This window comes from Aquila chrysaetos, chromosome 20 (genome assembly GCF_900496995.4).
Source record: "Aquila chrysaetos chrysaetos chromosome 20, bAquChr1.4, whole genome shotgun sequence".
Classification (NCBI taxonomy): Eukaryota; Metazoa; Chordata; class Aves; order Accipitriformes; family Accipitridae; genus Aquila; species Aquila chrysaetos.
The window spans coordinates 11,771,748-11,784,112 of record NC_044023.1 but is presented as its reverse complement, the minus strand read 5'-3'; the positions used below and the strand labels follow the sequence as shown (position 1 = coordinate 11,784,112).

Below are 12,365 nucleotides of genomic sequence, written 5' to 3'. Positions count from 1 at the left end.
GTCTAAACATGCTTTATATCCTCTATTAATAATGTATTAACCCATTGTAAGGCATTTAGAAACAGTATCTCAGGATGGTCTGAGACCAGTCATTCTTATTCTGATCTTGCAGTTTTTACTTGTATGAATGGTGCATTGACTTCAGGAGCACTGATCCTGCTGCCACTGTAATCTGTGATCCTGCTAGCACCTGCAGCGCAAGAAGGACCAGCGCTTGTAAGGTTATGCCTGAAAGAGGCCTTGCCAATGAACAGGCAAAATCTGGAAAGATTTTAAAAGCTGAAGTAGCTGGATCAATCCCAAGAAAAACAGTTGAAGTCACTGAATTAGAAGTTCTTTCCTGTAGACCATCCCATTCTTTATACATATATTTTTTAAATTTTAATATATATTGATTTGTGAGTGAATGGGTGGACCATGAAACTACAGTCCTGAAGAATTACACAGCAGAGCAAGAGGATAGAGGTCCTGTCTATGAGAGTGAATATCTTACCTTACTCCACGCAGGTGCTCTGAAAACAATAAGCTGCCAGAGTTGTAAATTCAAGCCCCAACCTGCCTCCCAGCTTTCGCTGTGTCTGGTGGGATACACTGCCTTGATACTCTAACATCATGAAGCCTGGCCAGCATGTTAAACAGCCAAGCCAAGTTCCCTCTCCTGTGTATTCTCTGCTTGCTTCTGCCCACAGGCATAGATGATGGATGTACTTGACCCCACAAGGGGTGTTCACTGTGTTATAGCTAGCAAGGCTGGTAGAGTAGGGGGCAGCTCACATACGCAAATGGGATTGAAGGCCACAGATTTGATGAACTTATTCTTTTTCCTACTGCAAATGAGGAGCCAGGACATCTGGTGGTAATGACCTAAATGCACTTTTATCTCATTGCAACACAAACGTGAATTCCCAAGTCACCTAACTCCACATCATGTAATTATGAAAGCAGCTATTAGTGGTGAGGAAGATAAGTAGCAGAGGCTAGTCCCATATGTTTAAAAATCATTCTCTGGTCTCTGGTACAGCTAATGGCAGGCAAAACCAGGTACAAAACAGCGGTGGAGGGTGAACTGCTTCAAGGCAGCTCAGGGGTGCCTGTTAGGTGACAAGAAGTGGGGAAGCCAGTGAAACAAACACCCGAGTAAACATTTTGGGGACTGTCGGAGAACTGGGAAGCACCTTGTGATGTTCAAGTGCTTTTTTCCATGTAAAGAGCAGAGCAGACAGTTAACAGTTCAACCACTACAGGTTTGGTGTCTTTTTTTTTTTTTTATAAACCGATTCATGGCGACAGAAGATAGAGCACATTAGGAAACTGCAAACGGGAAAGGAGAATGTGCTGTGACAACCTGAGAACTGACATCAGCAGGAGCTCAGGCAAATAGCCTGTGTGAGGATGTCCCAGGGCACAGAGCTCGTCGGCAAGGACAGATGTGACACTGAGACTGCCCCCCCCGCACGATGCGCTTCTGTGCTGAGGTACCTGCCCCTGCTCTGGATAAAGTTGCTGAGGCGCTGCTGGCCATGTACCAGTATGTCAGTGTAGCTATACCGCAGCTAGCAGGCAGGTGAGCTTGTCCAAAACTGCTTGGGATATCTCTGCCCTGCGCTGACGCAGAGGCATCACAACTCGTGACTTGGCACGTGCTCTCACTGTCTCCATAACTCTGTTTCCTCATGCATAAGATGGAGGCAAATATACCAGCTGATGTCAATGGGCTTCTATAAGAAATAATTAAATACTGACCACGTTTCAGCAAACTGGCCATAGATTTAACTCCAGTGAACTAAAATTCAGCACAATTTTTTTTTTTAGTTCAATGATCTGGACACTAAACAGACTATAGTAGAGTGAATTTATTTGTATTGGCTTACAAACATAATAGCTGCATGGTTAATAGTCCTGGATGACCTATACATTTTCTACCTGTTAAGCATGTTGCTTAATTCTTCTACATCGGTGTCCATTTAACCCTCCCAACCCAAAACCTAATAATTGTATCTGAATGTTCCATTCCAAATAGGAAAGAGAAAGCAAGGTCAAAAAAAGACCAAAAGTGGTAATAAATACTATATTCACATGGAAAGTTGTTCCTCCCCCCCAACCTCCAAATCACAAATGGAATGCAGTTCAAAAAAAAAAAAAAGAAGAAAAAGCAGATCAAATATTTATGTTGCCTGCAGTCATACTGGGGGTCTTTCCAAGAATGGTTCATCGTGATTTATGGCCAATCCTGATTCAAATGACATGAGAAAACTTACAGCATAAAATGAAGTCTGGCCATATTTAGGGAGTGAATCATATTTGAAAATAAACCTTTTAAAGAGAAAACATGATTGCGTATATGGAGTACAGGCAATCACTTACTGAAAATCAATATTTTTGTTGTCTTTTTCTGCACATTTGAAGGAAAATTTCATATGAAAAATTGTAGGATAGTGTTTTCTTTACAGACCAGAATATAAAAGAGACTTTAAAGATTAGCCCCATTTTGCTTTCAGACTACTATATTTGCATATATGAAATATGATGTTAGTATTTATAAACTGAATGTTTTCAGGTATGACCCAAGTTCTTTCACTGGGAAAAGATGGGTTTGTAGGCTCAGTGTTAGCCTTCAGTCTGCACTTGTACATCAAAAAGTCATACCTGTACCAAAAGAGCTCTGACTTTCTTTTAACATACCACAGTTTCTCATGGGGATAAATTTATGCTGGAATTAATGTTCCCAATGCTGGTTTAGCCTCTTCCTTTCCTGAGTAGGAATAAACCATACTGCTATAAACACTGTTTTACTGCTTGAAAAGGATCTGCATTGAGGTTAGGTTTGTACTACCTGAATAATTCTAATAAAAGTGGCTTAATTCCTATGCAGAAAAACATAGTGTAAAGGAAATTTCTTAAGATTTCTCATGGTTAAACAAGAATGTGTGGAAAAATACTGCCTCATTTTGTAGAAAAAAATGAAAGCATTTGGAAAGGAGTGAAATCCTTTCATTAGGTAACATGGTTATCTGGTAAGTGATGTGGAATAATGCTGTGTATGACAGGGAGTTCTGTGGGGTGGCTTTTTAAGCAGGTATTCTGTGTAATACAGCCAGTTTCTTTTTGTAGATGTCACATTATTCTCCTGTAAGCAAAATTGGCTGCTAAGATATTGTCTTTTAAAAAAAAAAGGGCAATTAAATAAGGTGAACCAACGAGGCAGAATCTGGAATTACTTGCACCTTCAGGCTTAAAACTCTTTATTGGGATTAAAGCCCAAATCCAACATTACAGCCTGGAATCAAAGGTGCTATTCTCTTTGAAAAACATTACCTTTTTAATTGTCCTAACCAAGAAGAAAAAAAAATTAAAATAAAAGGCTTAAGAATTGAGGTGTTTTAACTTACTTCCCTTTTAAAAAGAAAGGGGGTGTGTGTGTGTAATTTTTTTTCTGAAGTATGACTATATTTTGAGCAGTGCTTTTCCTCATGTGAACTTTCTCATCCAAAGGGTGCTGCTTCCTTTCATATTAAACAAGATAAGACTAGAGAAATGATTGCTTCCCTTATTCCAACAACACACTCTTTTTATCTCCCAAGGGTTAAGAGTTAACTAACACTCCATGTGCTGGAAAGCAGAATTTGTAGAGTGGAACAAAACCAGTTACAACATCCCACAGAAAAGGGAAACAAGGGACACCAAAGGTTGTGAGTCACCAGGGTCAGGAAAAAACACAGCAAGGTTTGTAAGGAATGGTTGCTGGATCTGCCTTTGATGTTTTAATTATGATTTTTTTTTTCCTGAAGTGTTGCAATCAACCACAGAATGTCTCAGTTCCAGTGTTTGATTTTTTTTTTTCCTCTGATTATCTCATTTTTGTCATCATCCATGCCAAAGAAAATCCAGGCATGAAAATTTATTGCATAAAGGAGATGATCTAATAATAAATACAGGGACTGGAGCCTCCCGTGTCACAGCTTAGGTCTGTTTGTGTCTCCGTATTTGCCTCTTAGGAAAAACCTGTTCACTCTCGCAGGGTCATATAGAAATGAGCTCTTTGCTAGTACTGGCGTGTGTTATTTGTCTGCAGTTTGTCAGTCATGCCTTCTCTCTTCACATGTAACTGGGCTTTTTAGCAGTTTGCTGTCTTTTCCTTGGATGGGTGCAGCTTTCCTATGCATTATTATTATTCTCATTTAATATCCAGGTTCAGTAAGCAAACCATCGTGACTATTGTTTCACTTTCTGTGAACAGCAGAAAGGAATGGAACAAAGGCTATTCAGATGAGGCTAAATCCTGAAATCTTACCCAAATTTTACTCACGCAAGCTCCTAGAGATCTACGGAAGTCCCAGAAGTCTGGGTTTGGACCAACAAAAATTATGCCACAATTAATTGTAACACAACTGAGGGGAAAATGAGTACGGACTGTGGACTGTGGGGTAGAAACACTGCATTACACTCCTTTATCAGGTGAGAGAGGGGTCAGAGATGGTGAATGGTTGGTGAGTGGTTTCTGTAGATAAACATGACAAAAATGTGGATGTCTCAGCTTTATGGAAATTTCTGCACAACTGCTGTGCATGTGCAGGACCTGCAGTAAACAGAGCTGTCCGGAATCAGCTCAGCAAGGAAACTAATCCTGGGAGGGGAAGAAGTCTTGTTTCCATCTGACCTCCCCACATCCTGAAGCTACTTACAGAGGAGCCCTAAGGTTATTTTAAATCCCATGACACTACATCATCATAATATCATGCATAGAACCTAAACCATGACAGCACTATCTTGGGGGTAGTAACCACCAGGGTTGCTGTCCTCTGGAAGATTGTGGTCTGTGTTTCCAACATGAGAAACAATATATGCCTCTGGATGCTCTTCTGTATTTCACTCTTTTCCTCTTCTTCAGTCCTTTGCTGTCAGTTCAACGTAAGGGCAGTGTCTGAACAATGAGATGCAGTCAGTAGATGTGAAGGATAGGGTTGGTGGTGGTGGTGGATGCTGTTGTTTTAAAAGAAAGCTTTCTAGAAGGGATAGCTAAATGGCAACCTCAGCCTGGACCCTGTAAAGTTTAGCCTGTCACCAGTATTTTAATACTCAATAAAACAGTGTTGAGTATTCAATGTTTCTTGCTATGATGGTTCTTATCCTGGTACCTGTGAAGGTCTGTGCTTGGAAATCTCTGAGACGTGGCTTCTTCTAATACATCTATCCAGAAATTCATCAGAAGGAAGCTGATGGCAGAGCACGTGCACATCCTCAGCTCAAAGTAAGAAAAGTCTAAACTAAGGTTACTTGCTGTGAGAAAGCAACTTTAAGATGAAAAGAAAAAGTGAGCAGAAATGAAAGACACTTTATTTTTAGGAGAGAACTTGGCTTTGAATAACAATTGCTGGAGAGTTCAGGACTTTTGTTAGCAAAGAAAGGTTTTGCGTTCTTATAAGAAGTTTAATATAGTACTGCTGGTTGACAACTATGGTTCTCTGCTGCATGGTGATTCCTTCATTATTTCTTGTTGGTCTCAGTAAAAAGCTTCTTGTCTTGAGATTTGCTGTGATTTAATGGCATTTTTCTAACCTGACTGTTCATGACAAATTCCTCAGCATTTCAGAACAGCTAAAGTACATTTAAAGCCCTGGAGGTTTTTTTCTGACTTTATTTCTCCCCAGATCACAGGATGTCCAGACTTTGCACACGAAAAAAGCCATAGTATTGGAGTGCTTCCAGGAGCCTGAGAGCTGCATTTTAGTCGGGGCAAAGAAAAGACAACATACTGCATGTAGCCATACTCATTAACAATAAGCAATACTCTGTCTCGAAAAGATGAGAATTTGACAACTGATTGCACAATGAAATGCTACCTGCATACTTGTACCAAGATGGAGCACTTCATGCTTTTGTCCCTGCAGCTGCACCTGGAGCCCAGAGCTTGAGCACTGAATACACTGTGCAGATCTCCACCTGCGCTATTTCATTTGCTATGCGTTGACAACTTGCATGCTCTTCGAACAGCGTAGCTCTTAGTACCACAGAAATTACCTTTTCATTGCCACCTTACAGAAGGGTCATAATAATAATTGCACAAACCTCTTTGATCCTGTTTGACTTGACTCCTGATGCCTGCTGTTATTGCTTCTGTTTTTCAGCTCGTCACGAAGTTATCACCAAAGAGATCCTCGAGCTGGATACGTGGGAGAACCAGTGGAACGTGGTGGCCATCAACGTCCTCATGCACGACAGCTATGATGTTTGCCTTGTCGCTAGGCTGAACCCGCGGGATCTTATCCCTCCTCCCCCCGATTTAGTGGACCAATAGAAGTTCAGTGACTCTCAGTGCTTCCAGATTCTGCAAAAACTGAAGAATTTGGAGAAGCAAATGCTGCATTGGCTCTGGATGACAGCTGAGTCCCATGGAAAGGAGCTGGCAACACATGCTTAAGGACAGAATTGCCTTTGAGCTGCGCTTCTCAGACGATGCTTAATTTGCTAGTACTGGTACTCTGGACTTCTGTGATTGAAAGCTGAGGTCGCCCAGCCTTTGTGTGTGGCTCTGGTCTTCCATCTGCCTGTGCAAGCTCCAGCATTGGGTATAGCCTGGGCTTCTGAGACCCTTTGCCTCCAGGCACAGTGGCAGCCCAGGGCTCACTTCACAGCAGAGCATGACATATGAAGGAAAGCTCTAGCCAGGGAAATCCCTCCTTTGCTGTTCATCCCACCTGGTTCTGCTAAGCTACCGCGGAGGCTAAGAAATGTATTAAGTCAGCTGATGATAACCAGTCCAGCTGTACGAAAGGGCCAGACTGTACTTGACTGATGCAGGAGCAGAAGGACGACAGAGAAGAGCCTTTGTTTGTTTTAAACAAAAAAACATTAGCCAAGGTTCATTAGCCAAGTACACCAGCTACTGCAAACATTATCTAACCCACAGACAGGAGAATCAAGAGACCCTGTCTTTGCCAACAGAGCTGAGCCTGTGCTAGTAGAAAACTAGTCTTTTGGCAACAAGTCCCAAGTGAGTCTTCCAGCAGGGTTAGTAGGCAGCCTGTACCAAAGACAAGAAGAATCCTAAATTCTCCCATCGATCCTACCTGTTACAATGTCTGGTGTGACCAGAACCTTGAAGTTCAGTTAGAAAACCCTCTTCCTTTGAGAGATGGAGAAGGGGTTGTAAACCAAAAAGTAATAAATGAGACCAGTATTATCTACATATCAGCTTTGCTGCTACAGGGAAAGGATAGATGTGCTAAACAAGAAATGTTTATATAATAGTAGCTGTTTTTATAGAAGTAGCTTTAATGAAGTAGCATAAGGTAAATTCTCTACCAACAGAATGGGCTATAATCACAGGGAAGAGGAATAATTCAAACAGTGTTTCTTAAGGCACTGTTAGCCTTTATAGGGCTTGAAGACAGTAGGTTAGAGAGAAAATTGTTACCAGTACTGCTATCCCATTTGAATTACCAATAACTATTCGTTAGTTCTCTGGTGCCTACCTTAGAGTGTATCTGTCTGTCACTGCCTGGGCAGTATGGACAAGAGAACTGGAAATCTCAGTTGTGCTCTTGGGCCAAAATTGCAAATGATAGTATGCTGCAATGCAGAGTGAAGGTCAGAGGCAAACACTAAGAGTAAACTATGATATAGTACAAGAATGATCATTGTCAGCAAGAAGTTGCTTTTGATGGCTACAAAAGCAGCAACAAAACTGAAAGGAAATAATTGGCAAAGAAATGATGGAATCCATCAGGTAGTTCATCTGTAGTTACTTGCAGGACTTGCGCTTCAGAGCATCTCCATTTTCTTTTTCAATTGCATTTTAGGCTGCAAAAATGCCAGCTGGTTTTGTTTGGTTTTTTTTTTTTTTTTTTTTTTGTCTGCAATGCTTATGGCAGAGAGAGATGGAGAGGGTGACCCAAAAGCCCTTTCCCAATTCTGACTTTTCAGATTCATGAACTCTACAATATCCAGTGGGAATAGTAAGCTGTCATATAAAAACAATTAGCAGGAAGGTCACTAAAGTTTACCTGATAACTGTAGTAGAACACTGAGGACTGCTCAGACAATAAGGGAGTTGGTGGGGGAGAAACTAAGGAAAACATGTAGAAAAGCAGTAAATCTATGAGCCTTACAGCTAACCTCTTGTCTCCCTTTATGTTTCCCAAGCAGAATGAGTGTCACAGCCTAAACACATACTGTTGTGTTTGTAACATTTCTGTATCATCCAGTCATTCTTTTTTCTTTCCATTGTTTGTATGTAGGTCATCATCTGTCTAGAACAGAGCATGAACTTCAGTGGTACAAATCAGTGACCAGTTCCTAAGGGCATCTTAACCACTCTGGTTGCTAAATGCAGTTGTAGGTATTAGATCAGGGAGGCAAACTCTGCTTTAATATGTTTTTAAACAGAATCAGTAGAAAGTTCTTCCAATTAACCATCCAATATTGGAAACTCTTTTTTTTTAACTTTTGTTGTTACTGCAAAGTAAAGTTAATCTTGTTCTAATTTCTCTACAGAGCTCTCAAGGCAGCTGGAAGCAATGCTCTTGAGCATCAGTTAAGTGTTTCCTTGTGAAATTCCAAATTCTGCAACTGTATCTACTGATTTTGCTTCTTTCACCTTTTTTGTTTTAAGGAAGAATGTTTTCCAGTTTTTTTTGTCTTTGGTCTCTGCTCTGTGGTCTATCCCTGACAATTCAAATCCTCCTGCAGTTTAAAGCCTGAGTTAATCTACTGGATTTCACTCTCTGAAAGACAGTCTACTTGGAATATTTCAAGGGGAGAAGGGAGACTTTTGCAGGCTTTCATTAGTCATATTCGAACATATATGTGGAACACAGCTGAGACTCCTCTATTAAACTTTTATTCCAGTAGTGAGCTGGCTGTTTCTTTCCCACTTCATATGTTTTGCTTTTTAGACTGATATTTAATGAGCTGGATGAAAGGAAAGTATGTACTCTGAGAAGGTCTGTCTTGATAACCAAGGGGAGTAATTGCATATGTTTTATATACTGGCCTTGCAATCAGCTAGCTTGAGCTGTAGTGGGCAGTTAACAGGTTTTTCTTCATGCGCCACTGGCAAGTGATCTGCCCTTGCGTGCACCGAGCATCACGTTTCCTGCTGCCCATGGGGTCTGACTGTTAGTGGGGACTTGTGTGTCTGTGTCTATCAGTTTCTGCCCAAGTCCAGATGTCCAGCACTATATACCAAGTAAGGAATTGCTGTCTTCTGGATTAACTATCTAGAATGAGGGCACTAACTAATTAATATTGTGTGGGCCCAAAGTAGTTCACGGTTTGCCCTTGGGGCGACTACAATTTCTAATCCAATACTTGGAAATGAAAGTTTGACCAAGGAAGGAAGGAAGAAGCAGAAAGCATGCTTATTGAGAGGTACAGATCTCAGCCAAAATCCTTCTGAGAGTATATGAATACTGCATGTCTGATACATCCATGGGTAGTCTCACATTGCTGGGAAAGTCCTTTAAGAGTCTTAATTTCTGCTATTACAAATCCTGATGAAAAAAAAAAAAATTACAGAATTCTCCAAGCTTGTGAGTTTCACTGAAATAATAGTTTCCTTCAGCCCCTTTCCGTCTGAGCAGTAGTTAGCTGAGCTTTTAATCAAGGCTGTCTTGACATCATCCATAATTCTAAAATGCAAACAAAGCAGCACTGGCAAGCTACTACTTAAATGAATGGGGGGATTATTAAGCAAAGGCATACACCAGTTTCAGTTGAAATGCTGAAGTATATCAGTAGTTGCCAAATATGAAGAAAAATGTTGGAGAGGTAGCTGGTCATGTGGCACACAGGGAGTAAAGCAAAAAATGAAATGCTATAAAAAGCTAATTGAAGCTCTCCATTTTTATCCCCAGCCAATGTTTTATTTTGAAATTGTCCATGTATAACTGATTTCATAAGGATCTCTGTAGGTATCTCATCTCTGTTTTCATACATGTGGTCATAGGAACTGCCCACATATGTAAACCATCCGGCAGCTGACTACCAACCCTTACATACCACTACTGTGATTGCCTGTGGCTCAGTCCCCGCCCGTGCCAGCAAATGCACACATGCATTCTGTGTGTGTGCGATATTGAAATTTATGGAGCAGCTTCTGTATTGTGTTCCAGCTGTATTGTGCCACTCAGGAAGCCTTGATTTGCCAACAGAAAATTGCTGTGGTGCACACAGAGCTGTCAGCTTCTCTACCAGAGCTCCCAAATATGCTCCAGGTAAGAAGCTGAGAGAGCGTCAAAACCAAGAGACTGGCAACAGAGATGAGAGCTGCTCTCAGAATTTTACAACATGCAGCAGAGCCAAGATGGGGTAGAACAATCCTCCCTATCTCTTCCTAGGGAGGGTTCAGGTGTAAAAGGCTCTGGCCCTGGATCCTCATCTTATATTTTTTCCTCTACTTGGCATGTGTAATGAGATCCTTGTTTACCTGAAAAGCAATGAAAGCAAATGCTATAATAATTTTTTTTTAATGTTAAAATATATTCATGAAGACCTATATTGTTTTTCTGCTGATCTAGAAGACAATGACATTCTTTTATTAAGCTGTTTACCTAGTGATTGCTATCTTAGCTACAGTGATGGTCTCTTTCACAGGTTGCTCTCCTAATGGATTATGTAGCTCCTCTGAAAATTTGTTTCATGAATCACAATGCTTTGAATCACCAGGTCAGAATTTCAGTTACTCTTTTGCAAATTTCTGTGGCTCTCCCTACAGCTTTTCAAGTGGACTCTAGCTTCAGCTTCAAAGAAAAGCTATTTCACCCCCAGTTGTGCTCAGCTGGAACTAGTACATTTGCAATTTACTATCATTTGACGTACAGAGGTTGAAAGCAAAGGAAATATTGGAAAATGGCTAAAATATACATAGAATGTATGCAGAAGTACGCTTTCCTTCTTTCTTGGTGAATGTCTCCTCTGTGTTTACTGCCCTGCCCAGGTGTCTGACGGAATGATTTACTAATAACCTATGATTGCAGCCACAGTGAAGGCCACGCTGGGGCTGCATATTTGTGCTCCCAGAGCAGAGAGAACCAGCATGGTGCAGAGCTGTGGCTCCTGACAGGCTGGCCTGGCTTGCCATAAGAAATTACCTTCAAACGAAAATGCATTTAAGTGTTCCAGGGTGTATACTCCTATGTTTTATATACACATGTATAACATTATTTTTAGAAGTCCTTTACTGACAGCAGTAAGATCCTTTTTTTAACACATACCTGGCAACTCTGTCTTCCGCATAGCTCATCAAAGTACTTCAAAAAAAGTGCTGGTCTTTAAATGTATGGAACTATTCCAGGCTTCAAGTTAAAAAGAACCTTAAATACCTTGTTGAGCTAAGGAACAACTGGGGAAATCTTTTAGTCCTCACCTATGTCTCCTTCCTTCAATTTTTTTTGCTGTGTCTAGCACTCCCCTCAGAAGCTGAGTCCTCTTGAAAGCTTTGTGCAAGTCTGTTCTGTTTCTCTTCCCCTAAGCCCATTTCTGTCTCAGCCCATTTCTGTCTCAGCCCCTTTGTCCGACCAGCCCTTAAACTCCTCCTTTTCCCCTTCAGTTCCCCAGAAGATGGGAACAGCCACTCAGGGTGTTCCCCAGGCTCCAGACTCCTTGGAAGCCTATTGCTCCAGCAACAGATCAGTTTTGAAGGACATAAGGAAGGCCATACCAGCTCCCTGGATTTGAGGACACTCATCTTCGAGCAGGTTCTAGCCCCAATCCAAATTCTGTGGTTCAGTCTCGTTGCAAATAAAACCTGCCTGCTCTGCAATGTTGCTGGTCCTCTGGCTATGACCAGGGTTGGAAGGCAGGTGACCTGCATTCTACTTAGTCTTGCCACTGTCTCGCTGCGTGATGCTAGTAAGTTTGACATTAAATGCCTTGCATACTGTGCGTGCCATAGCTGTAATGATTGCAGGCACAAACCATTATCATTATCTCTGATTCCCGAATACTAGTTGCTACAAAAACTGCCTGAAGCACAGAGGGAGGTGTCTTCATTATTGCATTATATAGCTCACGTCTTAAAGCCAGATTTTCTCCTGCAGTTTCAGTCAGGCCAGGTTTCACTAATGAACCTGGTCTCTAATTTATCAGGTTTTAGCATTGGTTTTTTTTCTCCACTTTGTCCTTTTCTAGTCATTCTTTACGAGAATGCAAGTGACTTCACCAGTTTTTCTACAAAATGTGTTATCCAAACTGGCCTCCTGAGGCCGCTGGCTTTTCATTATCAGGGTCGAAGTACAGCCACTAAAGTGCCAGTCAGCTGCACTACTTTATTTTCTCATTCAGCAACTTCATAGTAGAGGAAATGTATTTCATCCATACATACAGTAATGTGAGAGGAAACCACTTCCCACATACACAAATTCCTG

At 41.2% G+C, this 12,365-nt stretch overlaps 1 protein-coding gene across 2 annotated transcripts in view; it reads left to right on the top strand.

Moving 5' to 3' along the window:
• The window catches only part of KBTBD12 (kelch repeat and BTB domain containing 12), a 42,281-nt gene extending 32,763 nt beyond the window's left edge, over positions 1-9,518 (top strand). For both annotated transcript variants that reach the window (XM_030043730.1, XM_030043731.2), the window contains one exon: positions 6,126-9,518. In XM_030043730.1, the coding sequence (XP_029899590.1) occupies positions 6,126-6,295 (170 nt within the window). In that variant the 3' untranslated portion in view covers positions 6,296-9,518. The remainder of the gene's footprint in view (positions 1-6,125) is intronic.
• Positions 9,519-12,365: the final 2,847 nt, after the last annotated feature.